The 21308-nt window shown below is 38.2% G+C and overlaps 1 protein-coding gene across 6 annotated transcripts in view; it reads left to right on the top strand.

Annotated features, from left to right (window-relative positions):
* The window catches only part of BBS5 (Bardet-Biedl syndrome 5), a 51045-nt gene extending 32125 nt beyond the window's left edge, over positions 1-18920 (top strand). For 5 of the 6 annotated variants that reach the window (XM_053596274.1, XM_053596272.1, XM_053596270.1 and 2 more), the window contains 7 exons: positions 536-671; positions 5619-5714; positions 11035-11097; positions 13395-13529; positions 16906-16989; positions 18588-18611; positions 18770-18920. In XM_053596274.1, coding sequence (XP_053452249.1) covers positions 536-671; positions 5619-5714; positions 11035-11097; positions 13395-13529; positions 16906-16989; positions 18588-18611; positions 18770-18871 — 640 coding nt within the window. In that variant the 3' untranslated portion in view covers positions 18872-18920. The remainder of the gene's footprint in view (positions 1-535; positions 672-5618; positions 5715-11034; positions 11098-13394; positions 13530-16905; positions 16990-18587; positions 18612-18769) is intronic. The other variant, XM_053596271.1, reaches the window with a different exon arrangement.
* The last annotated feature ends 2388 nt before the right edge of the window (positions 18921-21308 follow it).

Below are 21308 nucleotides of genomic sequence, written 5' to 3' on the forward strand. Positions count from 1 at the left end.
AAGGCGCCACCCACATGCACCAGAGCTGGCAGGCTCGAATCCAGCCTGGGCCTGCCAAACAATAATGACAACTACAACCAAAAACTAGCCGGGCATTATGGCGGGCACCTGTAGTCCCAGCTACTTGGGAAGCTGAGGCAAGAAAATAGCTTAAGCCCAGGAGCTGGAGGTTGCTGTGAGCTGTGATGCCACAGCACTCTACCCAAGGCAACAGCTTGAAGCTCTGTCTCAAAAAAAAAGAAAGAAAAATACAGCCAAGTGCAGTAGTATGGCCACAGTCCCAGCTATTTGGGAATCTAAGGTAGGAAAATCACTTGAGCCCAGCAGTTCAAGTATAACTTGGGCAATGTAGTAAGACCCCATCTCTGTGAGAAAATTTTTTAATTAAAAAAAAGAAAAATACAAATTTTTACCATAATAATTATTCAAGTGATATACGTAAATACTAATAATTGTCTGTTTTAATAGGTAAGTAAATATAAGCTAAACAAACAACATTTTCAGTTTGGGTTGGTCTTTTGTTCTTTTTTTATAGAGCATATGAAACTTCTAAAATGTATCGTGATTTTAAATTGAGAAGTGCACTAATTCAAAACAAGCAACTAAGATTATTACCACAAGAACATGTATATGATAAAATCAATGGAGTATGGAATTTATCCAGTGATCAGGTATTGTGCAAAGAACTAGTGAACCTTTTGAGACTGTTTTAGTAATTATTTTTTTCATTTATCATTGGATTTGTATATTCATTCAACTCTAATTGTTAAAATTCACATTATAACTCTTTTTTTTTTTTTTGAGACAGAGTCTCACTCTGCTGCCCTTGGCGGAGTGCTGTGGTCTCATCATAGCTCACAGCAACCTCAGTCTATTGGGCTCAAGTGATCATCTTGCCTCAGCCTCCCAAGTAACAGAGACTACAGGCACCCAACAGGATACTCAACTAGTTTTTCTGTTTTCAGTAGAGAGAGGTTTCATTTCTGTTCAGGCTGGTCTTGAACACCTGAGCTCAAGTAATCTACCTGCCTCAGCCTCCCACAGTGTTAGGATGACAGGTGCGGACCACTGTGCGTGGCCAGCATTATAGCTCTTGATATGAGTTAATGTTTTGGTTTTTAGATTTTATGGTTTTGTGCTCTTTTTAGTACCTTTTGTTATGTATAGAATTTAGGGCTGAAATGAACCTTAGGTATCATCTAATTCAGTCTTCCTTTGCTTACGGTTGAGAAACTCAAACCCCAGACAGTTAAAGTGACCTTACACATCTAATTTATCAGGCCATGCTCTTCCCCTTGTATTATGCCACCCTCTACCCTTGATATATGAGCTTCTGCTGATGGAGGAGAGCCATGATGTGGATAGTAACTAAACCCTTTTAATCTGGTTTTTAGGGCACTAAACATATAACTCATTTAATGACTCTTAAATCCATTATTATAAGTTTTGATTTGCTCCTGAAATTATGAGTAGTTGAAACCTGTAAGGAATTCATAGTTAAAATAAGTAACATATCAATTTTGTGGCTAGAGGCTGATGCCTGTAATCATAGAACTCTGGGAGGCCAAAGTAGGTGGATCGTCTGAGCTCAGGAAGTTCAAGACTAGCCTGAGCAAGAGTGAAACCCCATTTTTACTAAAAATAGAAAAACTAGCTGGGTATTGTGGTAGCTGCCTGTAGTCCCAACTACTTGGGAGACTGAGGCAACATGATCACTTGAGCCCAAGAGTTTGAGGTTGCTGTGAGTTTTGAACTATGGCACTCTATGTAGGGTGACAGAGTAAAACTTTGTCTGGAAAAAAAAATTTTTTTTAGAAAAAAATTTATCCTTAGTGTGTGTTACAACCTAGGTTAGACTGATAACCACAATGGTAAAACTATTATCATTTGAACAAAGAGCTTCTGGGGAGGTATTGAACCATAAACATAAATTGTAAATAAACTTTACTCATTCGAAAAATTCTAGTTTTAAACTATAATAAAGGTTCTATAGGATTTAGACAGCTCCCCACCTGAATAACTCTCTGTTATCCTTCAGGTTAGTGATTAGCAAAGTTTTTCTAAAAGGGCCAGATAGGAAATATTTTAGGCTTTACAAGCTATGTAGTTTCTCTCCCAGCTGCTTAGTCCTGTCATTGGTATAGTGTGAAACCAGACATAGACAATATGTAAACAAGTGAGCATGGCTGTGTTTTTTCTTTGTTTTTTTTGTTTTTGAGACTTTAAATTTAGAGTCTCAAGCTGTCACCCTGGGTAGAGTGCTGTGGCATCGCAGCTCACAGCAACCTCCACCTCCTGGGCTCAAGTGATTTTTCTGCCTCCGCCTCCCAAGTAGCTGGGACTACAGGCGCCCGCCACAATGCCCATCTATTTTTTGGTTGCAGCTGTCATTGTTGTTTGGTGGCCCGGGCTGGATTTGAACCGCCAACTCAGGTGTATGTGGCTGGCACCTTAGCCACTTGAGCCACAGGCGCCAAGCCACATGGATGTGTTTTAATAAAACTTTATAAATAAACACATACAATATTCCTGTATCTTGTAACTTTTCCCAACCATTTCAAAAAATGTAGACTAAGCATGGAAGCTCCTGCCTGTAGTCCTACCATTCTGGGAGGCTGAAATGAGAGGATCACTTGAGGTCAGGAGTTCAAGACCAGCCTGAGCAAGAGCAAGACCCATCTTTTCTGAATAAATGGAAAGTAGCAGGGCACGGTGGTGTGCACCTGTAGTCCTTGCTACTTCGGAGACTGAGGCAGGATCACTTAAGCCCAAGAGTTTGAGGTTGTAGTGAGCTACAATGATGCCATTGCACTCTACATGGGTGACTCAGTCTCAACAAAAAAAAAAAAAGTAAAAATTATTCTCTGCTTATGGGCTATATAAGTGTTAACAGTCCAGATTTGGCCTATGAGCTGTAGTTTACAAACTATATAGTTGCTTCATAGTTTAGATGTCATTTTTGGGGGTAGGCCATAATGAATTACCTTTATTCATTCTATATGACTGCTTTGAAATTTTCTTCAGTCAAAACAAGTATTTAAAATTTTAACTTGGTTTTAAAATTTATTGTTACTTATTTTTTTAGAGACAGTCTCACTTGGTCACCCTTGGTAGAGTGCCTTGGCATCTTAGCTCACAGCAACCTCAAACTCTTGGGTTCAAGTGATCCTCTTGCCTGAGCCTCCCAAGTAGCTGGGACTACAGGCGCCTGCCACAATACCTGGCTATTTATTAGAGACAGGGTCTTGCTCTGGCTCAGGCTGGTCTCAAACCTGTGAGCTCAGGCAATCCATCCACCTCAGCCTCCCAAGTGCTAGGATTACAGGCATGAGCCACCATGCCTGGCCTTAAAAATCATTTTAATTGACAAAAATTGTATATCTTTCTCATATGCAATGTGATGCTTTGAAATACATATACCTTGTAGAATAACTAAATTAAACTAAGTAACATATGTATCACCTCACACATCTTTTGTGATGAGAACACTTAAAACTGTTCAGCAGTTTTCAAGAATATAATGTATTGTGATTAACTATAGTCATTATGTTATACAATAGATCTCTTGAATTTATTACCTTTTTTGTTTGTTTTTTTGAGACCAAGTCTCTGTGCCCTAGATAGACTGCTGTGGCATCACAGCTCACAGCAACTTCAAACTCTTGGGCTCAAGCAATTCCCTTGCCTCAGCCTCCCGAGTAGTTGGAACTTCAGGCACCTACTACATGCCTGGCTAGTTTTTCTCTTTTTATTCTTTTTTTTTTTTTTTTGGCCGGGGCTGGGTTTGAACCCGCCACCTCCGGCATATGGGACCGGCGTCCTACCCGCTGAGCCACAGGCGCCGCCCTAGTTTTTCTCTTTTTAATAGAGACTGGGTCTTGGTTTTGCTCAGGCTGGTCTCAAACTCCTGAGCTCAAGAAATCCTCCCACCTTGGCCTCCCAGAGAGCTAGGATTACAGGTGTGAGCCACCATTTTTTTTTTTTTTTTTTTTTGAGACAGAGGCTCACATTGTCACTCTGGGTAGAGTGCGGTGGCATCACAGTTCATAACAACCTCAAACTCTGGGCCCAAGCGATTCTCCTGCCTCATCATCCCAAGTAGCTGGAACTACAGGCACCTGCCACAATACCCAGCTATTTTTTTGTTGCACTTGTTTAGCTGGCCTGGGCCAGGTTTGAACCCACTACCCTTGGTGTATGTGGCTGGCTGGGTAACCACTGTGCTAGGGCTGCTGAGCCTAGCCTATTACTTCTAACTGAAATTTTGTATCCTTTGATCAATATCTTCCTAACCCTACTCCTCTCAGCCCCCCGCATTCCCCTTCCCAGGCCTTGGTAACCATTCTGCTTCCTGCTTATGTAAGTCCAGTGTTCACATATAAGTGAGATCAGGTGGTAGATGTTACTCTCTGAAAGCTTCTTTCTGTTTGTTCCCTTACACAACCTGTATTTAACAATTACACTCTGAGTTATTACTACTGTAAAATATATAGCTTGTCTATACCCCCACTTTAGATTGTAGGTTTTATAAGGTACTATAAAGGTAGGTGTGGAGTTAGTCTGTTCATGGTTAGCTCTCTACTACCTCGCATAGCACTTGGTATTTTTGATTAAGGAGATATTCCAGAATTATTGAAAAATAGTAAAAAAAAAAAGTGCTCTGCTATTATTTTAGAAAGGCTTATTAGAGTTTTTCAAATTGTCTCTTTTTCTAAATAAGAGAAAACAGTGACAGGAAGAATTATTCCTTATAAAGTTATACTTAGTATTAATAGTCAGGGAATAATGGGGTTAACTTTTTTTAATAAAAATTTGTTAATTTTTATGTAGACTAGAAGGGGAAATAAATAAGTAAATTTGTTTATAATTGGGGAATAGGATGGTCATCCCAGAAGAGTACTTTTTAGGTTCTGGATTTGATTGTGAATTAATTAGTGTGTTATGCCCAACCTCAAAGTATAAAATAAATTCTTCTGGATGTATCTGTGATGGGGTGGGGGAAGTGGAGGTAGAATATGGTAGATGAGTGGCAGAGGCAGATAATTTGGGTGCCATGTTATTAGTTCTTAAAGTTTTTTTTTAGAACATGTAGCTATCATACTGGGATAATTTTGAATAAATGTTGAGGGATCTTATAATTGGAAAACAGTTTTGTTCTGTGTTAAGTGTTTAAGAGGCATAAAATATTTCTTGTGGATTGATCGAAGTTATCACACGTGCCACAACTCTTTTGCTTTGACATATCCTAGGTTTTGCATAATAATTATAGTTAAGATCTAGCATTTGTACAATTTGTATTGTGTGCCAGGCACTGTGCTTTATTTACACAAGTTATTTAATCTTACCTCCATTTCACATTTGACAAAATGTACCTAGAAGAAATTTGCTCATGGTAGTTACTGACAGTTTAATGATTAGAGTCCAGGCTCTCAGACATGTAATTGTACAGCCACCCAATGAATGATGAAGTCATTAATACTCGATAATACTGTAGTATTATTTGCTGCTGTAATAATCAGAATTATTCTGGTGTTTAGAAAATAATGAATAGGTAAATTACCAAAAAAAAAACAAAACAAAATGATCACTGATGTGTCTCTCACTGCTGTCTTTTACAGGGAAATTTAGGAACTTTTTTTATCACCAATGTGAGAATTGTATGGCATGCAAACATGAATGACAGTTTTAACGTCAGTATACCATATCTGCAAATTGTAAGTACATGCATTTTGATGATCTTATTTTATTTATTTATTTTTTTTTTGTAGAGACAGAGTCTCACTTTATGGCCCTCGGTAGAGTGCCATGGCCTCACACAGCTCACAGCAACCTCCAACTCCTGGGCTTAAGTGATTCTCTTGCCTCAGCCTCCTGAGCAGCTGGGACTACAGGCGCCCACCACAACGCCCAGCTATTTTTTGGTTGCAGTTTGGCCGGGGCCGGGCTTGAACCCACCACCCTCGGCATATGGGGCCGGCGCCTTACCGACTGAGCCACAGGCGCCGCCCTGATGATCTTATTTTAAAGTAGAATAAATAATTTATATTCAACAGTTAATAGCAGTTAATAATAATAAGCATTTAATAATTTCTATTCAGCAGTAATTTGGGGATTTCATAAGTTCTAAGTTACAATGGAATATTTAAACATAGAAAAAAAATCCAGTTGTACTTGCATTTAAGGGAAAAAGCACCGTTATCAAGTTGCTATTAGGAGGGAAATATACTGGATTCTAAAAAATGTTATTATACAGAATGAGGTTTCTTTCCGATTCCATCTAAAGACCTGGAGTTATTGAAAGGTTTATGTAACCTTTTCATGAAGCAGGTATATGGTGGTTCCTTGGTATGGCTTATACCACACTGATACACACAATTTATCCTAGCTTTTTTGCCACTTTCTTTTAAAAGATAGAATGAATTCATTAATTCTGTGAATAAACTGCTTTCATTGTTTTTAGATACAGAATGTAACATGTGATACAAGTTGGATTCATACCACAGGTTTGGTGAAAGGAATCAAGATGATTTTTAGTGATAATACTTTTAGCTCAAGTTCAATTAAAACTATTAAAATCAGAATAAGAACTGACTACAGCTGAGACCAGTTTGTTTTGGAAGTAGATAAAGGTGGTTCACTCTGCTGCTGCTATAATAAGTATGTGGTTCTGTAAAACAAATAGTAAACTCCAGTGCACTAAAGAATTTCATTTTACATAAAGAAACTACTTACAGAATTCTAATACAAATTAGATGTAAAATAAAAATAGGTAATGAAAATCCTGAGGTTATCCCCAGGATAATTGCTCTTATTGTAGAATATGTTATCTTAAGACTTAAGTACTTTTATTAATATTTATTGAGTAGATAACAATCAATGTGATATCTGGAAAATGTCATTTTTTGAAAAAAAGAATTCTGGGCGGCGTCTGTAGCTCAAGGAGTAGGGCACTGGTCCCATATGCCGGAGGTGGCAGCTTCAAACCTAGCCCAGGCCAAAAAACCAAAAAAAAAAAAAGAAAAAGAGAATTCTTGGCTTATGATAAGGATAAATCTTTTTCTTTTTCTTTTTCTTTTTTTTTTTTTTTTAGAGACAGCATCTCACTTTGTCACCCTCAGTGACATTACACCTCACAGCAACCTCCAGCTCTTAGCCTTAGGCAATTCTCTTGCCTCAGCCTCCCAAGTAGCTGGGACTACAAGTGCCTTCCACAATGCCTGGCTATTTTTGGTTGCAGTTTGGCTGGGGCTGGGTTTGAACCCACCACCCTGGGTATATGGGGCCAGCGCCCTACTCACTTACCCACAGGCGCTGCCCTCGATAAGGATAAATCTTTATAAAATATTACAAAGCCTATGTTTTCATAATTTGTTTGATTTCTTAGTTTCTTTAAAATATCTGATAATTCATTCATTCATTTGCCATATATTAAGCTTAGGTGCTCAAGCTGTTATACAATCATGAAAATCATGAACCAGTACACAGTTGCTGTCATCAAGGAGCTTTCAGTTTGAGGGAAAAAGCTACACATTAAACAGAAAATCATAGTCTCATAGGAAGATAAATTATTTCTGGCCATGTAAAGAAATGTAAGAATTTATAATCAAGGTTGGGAAGATGTGACAGAGTCTACATAGGTGTTTGACAAATTGATGTTTGTATTGTTCCTTGTGTTTCTTATATTAGGTTTACCTGTGTTATAGCTTGCCTAACTTAACTTCTATTATGCTGCATAATTACTGAGTAGTAAACAACCTTGTGCTTTCTGTTCTTCAAATAGCATATTTTTTGTTATTTAAGAATAGAGCTGCCAAATATGGCTCTGGAATGAATTCAGCCTGGCCCAAACAATTTGCAACCTGTTATCGCCACAGTCTGTCACTGCAGCAGTCATATTCTAACTTCAGTTCTATACCTCAGTACCCTTCTCCTATGCATACACATATATATCAGCTTCTTGCTGTTTTCTGTCTTATCAGCCTGTATCACCTACAGTCACCTGGTTAATTGCTTGCTTACAGCCAGAATGCCAGTGTTCTGTTTCTTAAGTGAGACTGTGTAGACTCTGGGTAGGGTATAACATGGTCTAGATGAAAAGCCAGGTTTTCATAACAATTACCATTAAAGCAGCAGTTCTCAACCTGTGGGTCGTAACCCTTTTGGGGGTCTCATACATATCAGATATTTACATTACGATTCATATCTGTAGCAAAAATTACAGTTATGAAGTAGCAACGAAAATAATTTTAGTTGGGGTAACCACAACATGAGGAACTGTGTTAAAGGGTCACGGCATAGGAAGGTCGAAAACCACTGCATTAAAGCCTTTTTCTCTTTATTCTTCTCTCTTCTTCTTTTTTTTTAGACAGAGTTTCCCTTTATCGCCCTCAGTAGAGTGCTGTGGCATCACAGCTCACAGCACCCTCCAACTCCTGGGCTTAAGCAATTCTCTTGCCTCAGCCTCCAGAGTAGCTGGGACTACAGGCACCCACCAGAACACCTCACCATTTTTTTTGCAGTTTGGCCAGGACCAGGTTTGAACCCACCACCCTTGGTACATGGGGCTGGCGCCCTACACACTGAGCCACAGGCACCGCTCTCTTCTCTCTTCTTAATCTCTCTATCTCAACTTCCAAAGCCCATCTGTCTGAGGCCAGGCACTGTTGCTCAGGCCTGTCATCCTAGCACTCTGGGAGGCTGAGGCAGGAGGATTGCATGAACTCAGGAGTTCAAGACCAATCTAAGCAAGAGAGAGACCCTGTCTCTTATTAAAAAGAGAAATAGGGGGCGGCACCTGTGGCTCAGTGGGTAGGGCTCCAGCCCCATATACCAAGGGTGGCGGGTTCAAACCTGGCCCCGGCCAAACTGCAACAAAAAAATAGCCAGGCGTTCTGGCAGGTGCCTGTGGCAGGAGAATCGAGAGGCTGAGGCAAGAGAATTGCCTAAGCCCAGAAGTTGGAGGTTGCTGTGAGCTGTGTGACACTATGGCACTCTACCGAGGGCAACAAAGTAAGACTCTGTCTCTATTTAAAAAAAAAAAAAAAAGAGGGTGGCACCTGTGGCTCAAGGAGTAGGGCGCCAGTCCCATATGCCAGAGGTGGTGGGTTCAAACCCAGCCCCGGCCAAAAACCACGAAAAAAAAAAAAAAAAGAGAGAGAAAACTTGGTGCGTGCCACACCTTCTGGGAGCAAGACATGATTGCAAGAGGGACTTCACCTAACAAATGCAATCGGTGTAACCTGGCTTATTGTACCCTCAGTGAATCCCCAACAATAAAAAAAAAAAAAAAGAGAGAGAGAAAGGGGTTCCGGCCCCGTATACCGAGGGTGGTGGGTTTGAACTTGGCCCGAGCCAAATTGCAACAAAAAATAGCCGTGTGGGGCGGCGCCTGTGGCTCAGTTGGTAAGGCGCTGGCCCCATATACCGAGGGTGGCGAGTTCAAACCCGGCCCCCGCCAAACTGCAACCAAAAAATAGCCAGGCGTTGTGGCAGGTGCCTGTAGTCCCAGCTACTCAGGAGGCTGAGGCAAGAGAATCGCTTAAGCCCAGGAGTTGGAGGTTGCTGTGAGCTGTGTGATGCCACGGCACTCTACCGAGGGCCATAAAGTGAGACTCTGTCTCTACAAAAAAAAAAAAAAATAGCCGTGTGTTGTGGTGGGCTCCTTTAGTCCCAGCTACTCAGGAGGCTGCGGCAAAAGAATCGCCTAAGTCCAGGAGTTGGAAGTTGCTGTGAGCTGTGATGCGACGGCACTCTACCGAGGGTTATAAAGTGAGACTCTTGTCTTTAAAATAATAAATAAATAAAAAGAGAAAAAGTTAGCCAGGCATTGTAGTGGGTGCCTGTAATCCCAGAAGGCTAAGGCAGGAGGATCACTTGAACCCAGGAGCCTGAAGTTACTCTGAGGCTGGCTGACACTACAGCACTCTAGTCTGGGCAACAGAGTGAGACTCTGTCTCAACAAAACAAACAAACAATAAATCAATGCCTGTGTGTCTGTAAGTGTGATATCCCGTCACTTGTGCCTGCCTACCCTTCTCTGGGCTGTTGGTCTGCTGGCTATTTTAGGTCCTCCACCATTATCCCGTCCCTGCCAGCAGGTACATTTTATGACACTTTCTACACGCCCCACTTGCCACTGTTCTTCTGCTCCTCCTTCCTCCCAAGCCACTGGTGTCATCACCCATCTCCTGCTGACCAAGCTTACTCTTCATGTCACATTAACCAGTTGATGTGAGTTATACCTGACCTATCCCAGCCTTCCTTGATGTCCAGTGATAAATGTCCATAAACTTGTTTTACTTTTATGTATTTATTTTTCTGAGACAGAGTCTCTCTTTGTCACCTTAAGTAGAATGCCTTGGCATCATAGCTCACAGCAACCTCAAACTCTTGGGCTTAAGTGATTCTCTTGCCTCAGCCTCCCAAATAACTGCGACTACAGGTGCCCGCCACAACACCTGGCTATTTTTAGAGACGAGGTCTCACTCTTGCTCAGGCTGGTCTCGAACATGTGAGTTCAGGGCAATCCACCCACCTTGGCCTCCCAGAGTGCTAGAATTACAGGTGTGAGCCACCATGCCCAGCCCCATAAACTTATTTTTAAAAAATAATAGATGGAGGTTCTTTAAGGATTTGGGCACCTATGATAGAAGTAGAAGATATGTATGACTTTAAAAAATTAAGACAGCCATAGGAGGCATGAAAGACACTGGCTCACCATAACTGAAAGATTGCTGGCCTTTTGTTTAAATTCAAAGTTGATTCCCTAAAAGTGAGGAATATTTGAGTCAGAGAATTTTGTACAAATTTCAGAGATGTCTTTTTTGTATTGCCTTACAAGTTTGCCACCTATTTTCAGTATGAATTTTGGTTAATTTACTTGATAATCTGTGGGAGTTTAATGAAGCAAAGAGGGTGAATTCTGTTCTTTAGACCATGAAAAGTGATTACTGTGTAAAAGTTTAAAAACTTATGTTAAGGAATCACTGTTAGGTAATAAAAACATGCTTTTTTTTCTTCTTGTTTTCTATCTAGCGCTCAATAAAGATTAGAGATTCAAAATTTGGTTTAGCTCTTGTTATAGAAAGTTCTCAACAGGTAAGATATTTTACATTTTTATTAATCTTTGATAGATTTTTAAAACAGAACAGTCTAGATTTTTAGTTTTATTTATATAGTAAGCAATTTACATCTGAGAAGAATATTAACTATACTATGAAGTTAAATGAAGTATTCAAAGTCTTATAGTAATTGCCCCCATAGGAATAATCCTGCTTGTATTTTTATGCTGGACGGACATAATCATTATCATTATGATTATCACTTCTATTATTTTATTTATTTATTATTATTATTTTTTTTTTTTTTGTAGTTTTTGGCCGGGGCTGGGTTTGAACCCACCACCTCCAGCATATGGAGCCAGCGCCCTACTCCTTTTGAGCCACAGGCACCACTCATCACTTCTGTTACTAATGACAGAGTCAAGTCACTGTGCTAAGGGCTTGTCATGCATTTTCTCAATCTTCACACAAAGCTATGACACAGTTACTCCTTTTTCTCCATTTTATAGTCAGGAATCTTGCCCATGATCTCACAACTAGTAAGCAGTAGGACTAAGTTTAGAGTAGATCTGACTGACTTACAAACTTTGAGAAATACAAATACACACACACACCCTGTTTGAGTTTTTATATTCACAGACATAGATTATACTATATTTATTTATAACCTGTTATGCTCCAGAATGCCAGGTTTCTAAAGAAATATATTTATTTGTTTTCTTAGTTTTGTCCCTACAAAGACCTAGAAGTAAGGAAATATATTTAAATAAAGCATTTAGGTTGGTCTGCTGATAGTGTGTTATCAGATCTTATTAACATTACTGTTAGTAAAGTTGGTATACAACCCCCACTGCTAAATTTGACTAGCTCAAAAAAATAGTTTAATTACATAATTTAAATAAAGTGTTTTATAAAATCACTTACCTTCTGAATTCTAAATTTAAACATGAATGTCTGCTCATTCCTTTACCCCGACCTATAGCTGCCATTTATTGAGTGCTTTCTCTATTCCAGGAATTGTACTAAGTGCCACATACATGTTTATCTTAATACAATAACCTGATAATCATTTTATGTTTAGATAATTGAGGCTTAGAAAGTTTAAAGAAAGTATCTCAGGGCGGTGCCTGTGGCTCAAGGAGTAGGGCACCGGCCCTATATACCAGGAGTGGCGGGTTCAAGCCTGGCCCCGCCAAAACTGAAAAAAAAAAAAAAAAAAAAAAGAAAGTATCTCAGTATTTCACAGCTGGTAAATTCATTGCAGAACCAGAATTGGAACACTAAAGCATGTGCTCTTAACCTAAAACATATGCTCTCACTTACTATACTATGCTACTTAGTTTCACACTCCTCTCCATGGTCAAGTTTCTTTCCTAATTCTTCAAGGTAATAGCCTCAGATAGGGCATTTCCTTTCTTTTTTTTGTTCAAGGCTTAGCTCACGAAAAATTTAGTTCCCTTGGCCTTCATAGTATATGGTGTATTTTTTAAAATCTTGAAAGATCAGCTTTGATTTTTGCATATGAAATGTCATATTTAGATAATGCTTTAAAATGAGGGAGTTTCAGTTGAGGAAGAGGCTACAGATGAAACAGTTGCCTACATGGTGCTACTTGTTGAAGCTGGGTGATGCCTTCATGAAAGCTCATTGTACAAATTGTTCTTTTTGAGACAGAGTTTTACTTTGTCACCCTTGGTAGAGTGGAGTGGTGTGGTGTCATGGCTCACAGCAACCTCATACTCTTGGGCTCAAGCAATCCTCTTGCCTCAGCCTCCTGAGTAGCTGGGACTACAGGCTCCCACCACACGCCTGTCTAGGTTTTAGAGATAGGGTCTTGGCTTTTGTTCAGGCTGGTCTTCAAACTCCTGAGCTCAAGCAATCCACCCACCTTGGCCTCGCAGAGTGCTAGGATTAACAGGCATGAGCCACCACTTCCAGTCTTCAAACTGTTCTATTTTTGTATATGCTTAAAGTTTTTCATAATAAAAAGTTTAATTGAAAAAATCAACTTATATATTATGCTCTAAATTAAGACAATTAGAGCTACGGTTTATTGTATAAATACTGTTCCTCAGGCTTTTTTTTTTTTTTTTTTGAGACAGAATCTCAAGCTGTTGCTCTGGGTAGAGTGCCATGGCGTCATAGCTCACACAACCTCCAACTTGGGCTCAAGCAATCCTCTTGCCTCAGCTTTCCTACTTTAGTAGAAATGGGGTCTCACTTTTTGCTCAAACTGGTCTTGAACTTGTGAGCTGAAACAATCCACCCACCTCGGCCTCCTAGAGTGCTAGACCTCGGGCTTGTTTATTGTCTTTTTATTATTTTTCCTTACAGAGTGGAGGATATGTTCTTGGCTTTAAAATAGATCCTCTAGAAAAACTACAAGAATCAGTTAAGGAAATCAATTCACTTCACAAAGTCTATTCTGCTAGTCCTATATTTGGAGTCGATTATGAGATGGAAGAAAAGGTAATTTGTTGAATATGTGAAATACACTGTTTGCTGAATTGCTTTTATACAACTTATAAAATTCAGATATAACACTACAATTTAATTTTAAACTGTATTAAAAATGGTGAATATACAGACTCTGCTCAGGTAACCATGGCTCCTGGACCACTGCCGATTTGTACCTTACCTCCTGTCTTCTAGCTAGCTGCTTCCGCATTCATTCCTGCCTTTCTAGGTGAGCAGCCAACCAGATAAGTTTCCCTGTGCTAGTCCTACCGATGGAAATGGAATGTCAAGATTATTTTTATTCTACTTCTGTCCCCCAGGAGCATGGACAAACTTCACAGGTCTTGTGAATACCATCCTCTTCCCCAGTGCAGCACAATATAGCAACTCCAGGTGTTTGCTGTATCACTGTGCTCTGCAACCATGCTATTGATCAGGGCCTCTGCCATACCAGTTAAGAAATAGTTTGAATATCATGCCCATGTGTCTGTTCTTTGCTTTCCTTGTGATTTCTGATTGTTGCACCATTCCCTTCTCTCTGGGTATATTAGCTCTCTTTTGGCTTTACTTGTCTTTCCAGCTGGGACCCTTATCATCTGGTCTATCACTGCTTCCCTCACCACTCACTCCATTAGAGATGTCCTCATTGAATTCTATCACCAGCACTCTTGCTGAAGGCTCCATCCCTGGTGCCTTGCTGTCTGCTGTATCCCTGGTACAGTCCCTGTCCATCTATCAGATGCGCCCTTGCCATCTGCTCCATTGCCTTTGTGTCCTCTCTATCTCAGTACTATCGCTCACCACTCTATGGCAGACCCCCTTGGTCTTGTTTTTTTTTTTTTTTGCTCGAACCCTCACTATGCACCCTGTGCTCTTGCTATTCAGTGCCTTCATCAGTGCCCTTGCTGAGACTCAGCATGTAGAGCCATGTCATAGCCATTATCTGTATCTCTCCTTCTGCTCTTGGACTATAGCTTGTGACCAGAGAAAATCAGGAAGCAGTCTGGACAGCAGAGTACAAATTCATACCATTTGACTTCAGTGAGACTCTTGGTGCCTGGTAGTCCATTTTTTTCTCCTTGTCAAATTCCACATATATCTCCTTCCAGCTAAAACTTCTTTGTGGATAGCTGACATTGTATTACACACACACTATTTATATTTCATGTCAACTGTCCTTTTCTTTTTCTTCCCAACAAGCTTTGTTGCCCTTGGTAGAGTTCCATGGCATCATAGCTCATAGCAGCCTCAAACTCTTGGGCTCAAGTGATCCTCTTGCCTCAGGCTCTCTAGTAGCTGGGACTGCAGGTGCCTGCCATAACACCCGGCTATTTTTAGAGATGGAGTCTCACTCTTGCTCAGGCTGGCCAGCATGCTCTTCTGTCAGCATTCTCCCTTTCACTCGACCTTCTCTGTGTATTCCTCAGTAATATCACTTGCTCATTCAGCTTCTTTTTTTCCCCCCTAGCCTTTTTTTAAATAGAGATGGGGGTCTCACCATGTTGCCCAGGCTGATCTTGAACTCTTAGCCTCAGACAATCCTCCGGCCTCAGCCCCAAAGTACTAAGATTATAGGTGTAAGTCACTGTGCCTGGCCTTTGTTTAGCTTAACTTTTGTGGATGACTCCAGATCTTTCAGCTTATCATAGGTCCAGATACTTTTGAATATTTGCACACAGATGAGCATCTCAAATAATAAAAATAGAATTTCTCATTTTAGGGTTTATCTTAGAAACAAGTAAATAAATAATTACATAAATCAATAAGATATACTAGGGTTTGGGTGAGCATCCCAAACTTGGCATGTCTAAAGCTAGCCTCATTTTTTTCTCAAAAGCAAAATACTGCAGATTTATTAATTTTTAGCGTTTTCAAAGTCAGTTGTACTCAAAACCTTAGAATATTCATTCATTTTCCTATTACGTTATTTTACACAGTCACTTATCACAATCTCTTTCCTGTTCCTGTCTGTTTCTTTCCATGGAATAATGTTGTAGAACAAGCAGGGCCCTTGGCACCTGACTTCTAATCCTGGTTTTACATATAAAGTTGTTAGAGCAATGAATGAATATTTGTGATCTTAAACAAATCTAAGCTTCAGTTTTCTCGTTATAAAATGGAGATAATCTCTCACAAAGTTATTGATCATGTCCCTAAAATGCCTAGCACTGAGATACTTGATCTTTTAGTTCCCCGCCCCTTTCTCCTCTTGCCTCTTCTTCTTTGACCCCAGTACATAATAACAGCTTGCCATAATAGCACCTACTCTCATCTCATGTAAGTCCCCACTCACATGCCATCTCTTCAGGGTCCTCCCCGAATATTCTTCTCAAACAGCAGCCCCATTACCTTTTTGTCCTTCATTCTGCTTGCTTGTTTGCTTTCTGTCTCCCTCCCTTCTTCTCTCTCTCTTTCTGGTAATACTAATCAGTGATCTCTGTGAAGTCCTGGGGGTTTGTCTATTTTGTTAAATGACTGTATCTCCAACAAACTAGCTCATTAGTGAATATTTATAGCTATTGGATAACTGTTAAATATCTATGGTTTTCTAGTCACTGCTGTAAGAACTTTATATGCACCATCTCATTTAATCTTCCCAACAATACTATGAAGCATATTATTATCGTCCTTATCTCCGAGTTAGGGAGACTGAGGCTTAGGTTAATTTAACTGTACATAGTCACACAGATCTGAATGTGGTTGAAATACTAATGCAATCCCCAGACTTGTTACAGCTGCTTTTCATAGGTTGAACCATGATATTGTTAATATTTTATCTTTTGACTTATAAAAATGGCAGTTTTGTGTGGTTCAACATTATATTTTGTTATTGTATTTGAATTTTTTCTTTCTCTCTAGTCTTAGTAAATTACAAATCCTTCATGGGTAAGAGGTGGGATTTTTATACACCTGATAGTATTGGCATGGTACCTAACATGTTATAACAAAGATACTCAAATATTTGGAAAATGACAGATTAGTATATTTTATTCTATACTCTTAGAATATTCCATACAAATATTAGTTCTTTTACATTTTGCAAATTCTATTTAATGACTATTTTGAGAAAATTGAAAGAATTGGTGTCATACAAAACTTTTTTAAACAATGTGAAAGAAATTCTAAGTCAAATTAGTTATTTTTTTCTTTAAGGATAGCTCTAAGTATTAACTATGTGTAAATTTATCATTTTAATTCTTTTGATGATACTTATTTAAAAGCTTGGATTTAATTCACTAATTTTAATACTTGTTAATTTTTTAATAAAACAAATTATACAGTGATTTTTTTTAAGACTTGAATAGTTTGTGTTATCCTTTTATGAGTATTTATGTTTCTCATATCTAATACTGTTTCCGATACATTTTAACATATACTTAATTTTTAGCCACAGCCCCTTGAAGCTCTGACAGTCGAACAGATTCAAGATGATGTAGAAATAGACTCTGATGATCACACAGATGCTTTTGTGGTAAGCATCACAAAGGGGAGCCATTAAATTTCTTACAGCTTTTGTCTGAGTCTGTTTAATTAAGTAATGGTTTAACTGTGTAAAAATAGAACTTGACAGTATCTTAAACACAAGTTCGAAGGTAATATTTTTAGTTAATTTCTTTGGGTGACAATACTTTTTAAATTACCAAACTAGGAAACAGTTTGAGAACACAGTTACTCAGAAGATTTTAGATATGTGAAAAGTTTTATTATACCTTAGAACAGTGGTTCTCAACCTTCCTAATGCCACGACCCTTTAATACAGTTCCTCTTGTTGTGGTGACCCCCAACCATAAAATTTTCATTGCTACTTCATAACTGTAATTTTGCTATTGTTATGAATCATAGTGTAAATATTTGATATGCAGGAGACCCCCAAAAGGGTTGCGACCCACAGGTTGAGAACCACTGCCTTAGGATATTAGAACATATTACATATATATCATAGTCAATCAAATTAATTTAAATTCCACACTCTCCCTAATTTATCTTTATAAAATGATCTTCTCTTAATTTATAAGTTATGTTATTTTTTAAAGGATACATATTTAGACAATAAACCTATTTCCAAATTGGTATTAATCAATTAATAACCAAAATAATAATAGTGCTTTCTCCATACTGTGGTCTGTAAATCTGACCAGAATACCTTTCTGGTAACAAATATTTTGAAACAGAGGCGTAAAATTAGTATAAAATATTTAATTATAAACTACTAGAACTCAAACTATGCATGTTTTGTTTGTTTGTTTTGTCAGCATCTTCTTTGGAACCAAAAGAAGGAATGTTCTGGCTGAGCACAGTGGCTCACGCCTGTAATTCTAGACCTCTGGGAAGCCGAGGCTGGTGGGTTGCCTGAACTCAGGAGTTTGAGACCAGTCTGAGCAAGAGTGAAACCCTGTCTTTACTAAAATAGAAAAACTAGCCAGACATGGTGGTGGGTGCCTGTAGTCCCAGCTACTTGGGAGGCCAAGGCAAGAGGATCTCTTAAGCCCAAGAGTTTGAGGTTGCTGTGAGCTATGTTGATACCGTGGCACTCTACCCAAGGTGAAAGAGTAAGACTCTTTCCCTCCCAAAAAGAATGAAAGTTCTATAGTTTCTTTTTTTTTTTCTTTTTCTTTCTTTCTATTTTTTTTTTTTTTTTTTTTTTTTTTGAGACAGAGTCTCAAGAGGACTTAAGCTTCTTGCTGCCTCTGGAGTATCTAACACAATAGGTGCCTGCCACAACACTCAGCTATTTTTTGGAGACCAGGTCTCACTCTTGCTCAGGCTAGTCTCGAACTCCTGAGCTAAGGCGATCCACCCACCTCAACCTCCCAGAGTGCTAGGATTATAAGGCATGAGCCCTGGGCCTGGCCTAAAGTGTAATTTATGTAGACATTGGCAATGCTTAGCAGAGTGAATTCTGCTACCAGCATTATAGATGAATGGGAAAAAAAATTAGACACACGGTAACGGAACTTGAAATATATTTAGTTACATCATTCTCTAGATTAATTACCTATTCTTTAGTCCACTAGCCTATTAGAATATTATTTGTCTAGTATGTAAAATAGAATTTTCTTTGTTTTACAGGCTTATTTTGCTGATGGCAATAAGGTAAGGATATTTTACCTACAGTATGTGAAAAAAAGTTTCTGTATTCCAACAATTAGCATTCACGAACTTATGTGCCACCTTTTTTGTTTGTTTGTTTTTTTTTCTTCTTCCTTGCCCACCTTCTCTATTCCCATCTCATCCTCTTATCTCCCAAAAAGCAACAAGATCGTGAACCTGTATTTTCAGAAGAACTGGGGCTTGCAATAGAGAAATTGAAGGATGGATTCACCCTACAGGGACTTTGGGAAGTAATGAGTTGATCTTGAGTTGAGCTGGATTTCTATTTAAAGAATCTCAAGATTAAAGATATTAGTCACCTGCCATAAGCCATGGAATAGCTTTTATGTTTACAGCTTTTATATATAAAGGCTTTTAATGATTAAAGAAAACCCATTTAGAAAACTGCCAGTTTTCTAAAAAATGTATTTTTTTAAATGTATTTTAAATTGTAATCAGAATGTACATAGTTTGTAAATGTTTTATTTTGTATCTAATACTTGTAAAGTATTAGTTTTAAGATATTAAATGACTGTATCATGTTGGGTTTAATAAAGAATTTATGCAGCACCATTTAATGTTTTGAAAGAATTATTTAAAAGACTTCTTATGGAATAATCAAAATACTGTTTTAATTATAAAAATCTGGTTTAAATATATTATCATGTAGCTCCAAACATAAACCATTTCTAGTGCAAATTGTAATTCTTAAATATGTCGTTTTTAGAGCATTTTTGTAAAAACTAATAATTGTAACTAACTCTGGAGTACATTAGCCCCTCTGTAAAGTTTTAGGTACTATTTTATAAATAATTTCAATATAGTGTGAGTAAGAATACATCTATTTTGTAAGGAAATAGTATTGTTCATTTATTAACTTTCTCCTTGTCTGTATTCATTGAAATTTTCAAAAATAGGATATTATTTTTCTGATTTCTTGGTTAGGTAAGATTTGGTGATCTCTCTAGCATCATTCAGTGTTTTGGGCCACTGCTTCAGTGTAAAAAGCATTTTAAGAAGTCTTTGTCAAATAATTGACATTGTTCAAAAGAGCCCTCTTTTTCTAGAAGGCTTTTTCTTTTGTGTGTAACAAAAATAAAATGCATCTATCTGTACAGCATAGACACATAGTATAATGGAGTGATAACGTAAGTTGATTAAAAATCAGTGAACTAAAGCTGCACGTGGGTTTCACCGCTTAAATGGAAAAGGATGGCTACGTTTTTTAAGGCATGGAATTATAATAAGCTACCAATATTAAGGAGAGAAGGTTGTTTAAAAACTTTGTATGAGGGCAGCGCCTGTAGCTCAGTGAGTAGGGCATTGGCCCCATATACCGAGGGTGGCAGGTTCAAACCCAGCCCCTGCCAAACTGCAACAACAACAACAACAACAACAACAAAATAGCCGAGCGCTGTGGCGGGCACCTGTAGGCCCAGCTACTCAGGAGGCTGAGGCAAGAGAATCGCCCAAGCCCAAGAGCTGGAGGTTGCTGTGAACTGTGACGCCACAGCTCTCTACCAAGGGTGACAAAGTGAGACTGTCTCTTAAAAAAAAAAAAAAAACAATTTGTACGATTCACAAATAAAATGCTGCCATAATATTTAAATATTGTTTTTCAAACAAGAGACTTCATAAAATTGCCAACTAGTAAAGAATAATCTCAAATGTCATGTCATGGTATTTGCATCTGATTCATTAATCTTTTCAAATGTTAGATGTTACATGTAGAGAGAAATGAGTCATTTATTGTTCAAACAAGGAAGCAGCTGTTCGTTTTTTCTAGTGTGTTAAAACCTTTAGCGGCATCTATAAATGGAAAAAGAGGCAATGAGCTCTTCGCTCAGCTGTTGTTTTAGCAGCTGACAGTACCACTGACTTCACTGTGATGTAAAATAAAAGAAGAAACTTTTACTCATGGATAGAGACCTTGAAGTTTAAAAATACATAATTCCCTGATCTGGGAGGCATTCAGAAATTCAACAAATACAATTTATAGAGTACCCTTGAGGCTTTAACATTAAACAGAACAGATCCTGGGAGAAAAAAAAAAAAACTCTGTCTTCCTGGAGCTTTTGGGCATGTTTAACAATACCAACCTTTGAAATTATAGTATATCTGTAGCCCTACTGAAAACATGATTATGTAATAAAAGTAATGAAGAAGTATATCCATCTATATACATGTATAAACAATGGAGCCATTTTCTTTCAAATCATAATTCTGCATTCCATAAGTAATACTGTGTTCTGTTAGAATCAACAATATACATTATGATTCCAATTGTCGTTTTTTAGGCTTGTTTTTCAAATTGTATGACTGATCTAGGACTTTGTGCAATTTTGCTGTGTTCTGGTAATAATATTGTTCTCATGGGGTTACCTCTATCCTATTTTTTAACCTTTTATTTAGTGAAATGTAATTTTTAGCACAAATTACAGAATATCTTTAGTGACTATATTTGTGGGTGGGTTTTTTCTTTTCCTATCATTGACTTTTTTTTTTCTAGTCTTGATGATTCCTTTTAGCCAGTTGCCTTTATTTTACTTTTTCTTATTGTTTGCCACATCAAATCCTTTGTACAGCAAGACAGAGTGTGAATAAATTTAATAGTTTTATAACTATTCAATATTAATTATAGCTTTTCCACTTAAAAATAAAAATAATTTAGAATGTTTTAGAAAATTAATTGTTTCTCTG

This window comes from Nycticebus coucang, chromosome 7, assembly GCF_027406575.1.
Source record: "Nycticebus coucang isolate mNycCou1 chromosome 7, mNycCou1.pri, whole genome shotgun sequence".
Lineage (NCBI taxonomy): Eukaryota > Metazoa > Chordata > Mammalia > Primates > Lorisidae > Nycticebus > Nycticebus coucang.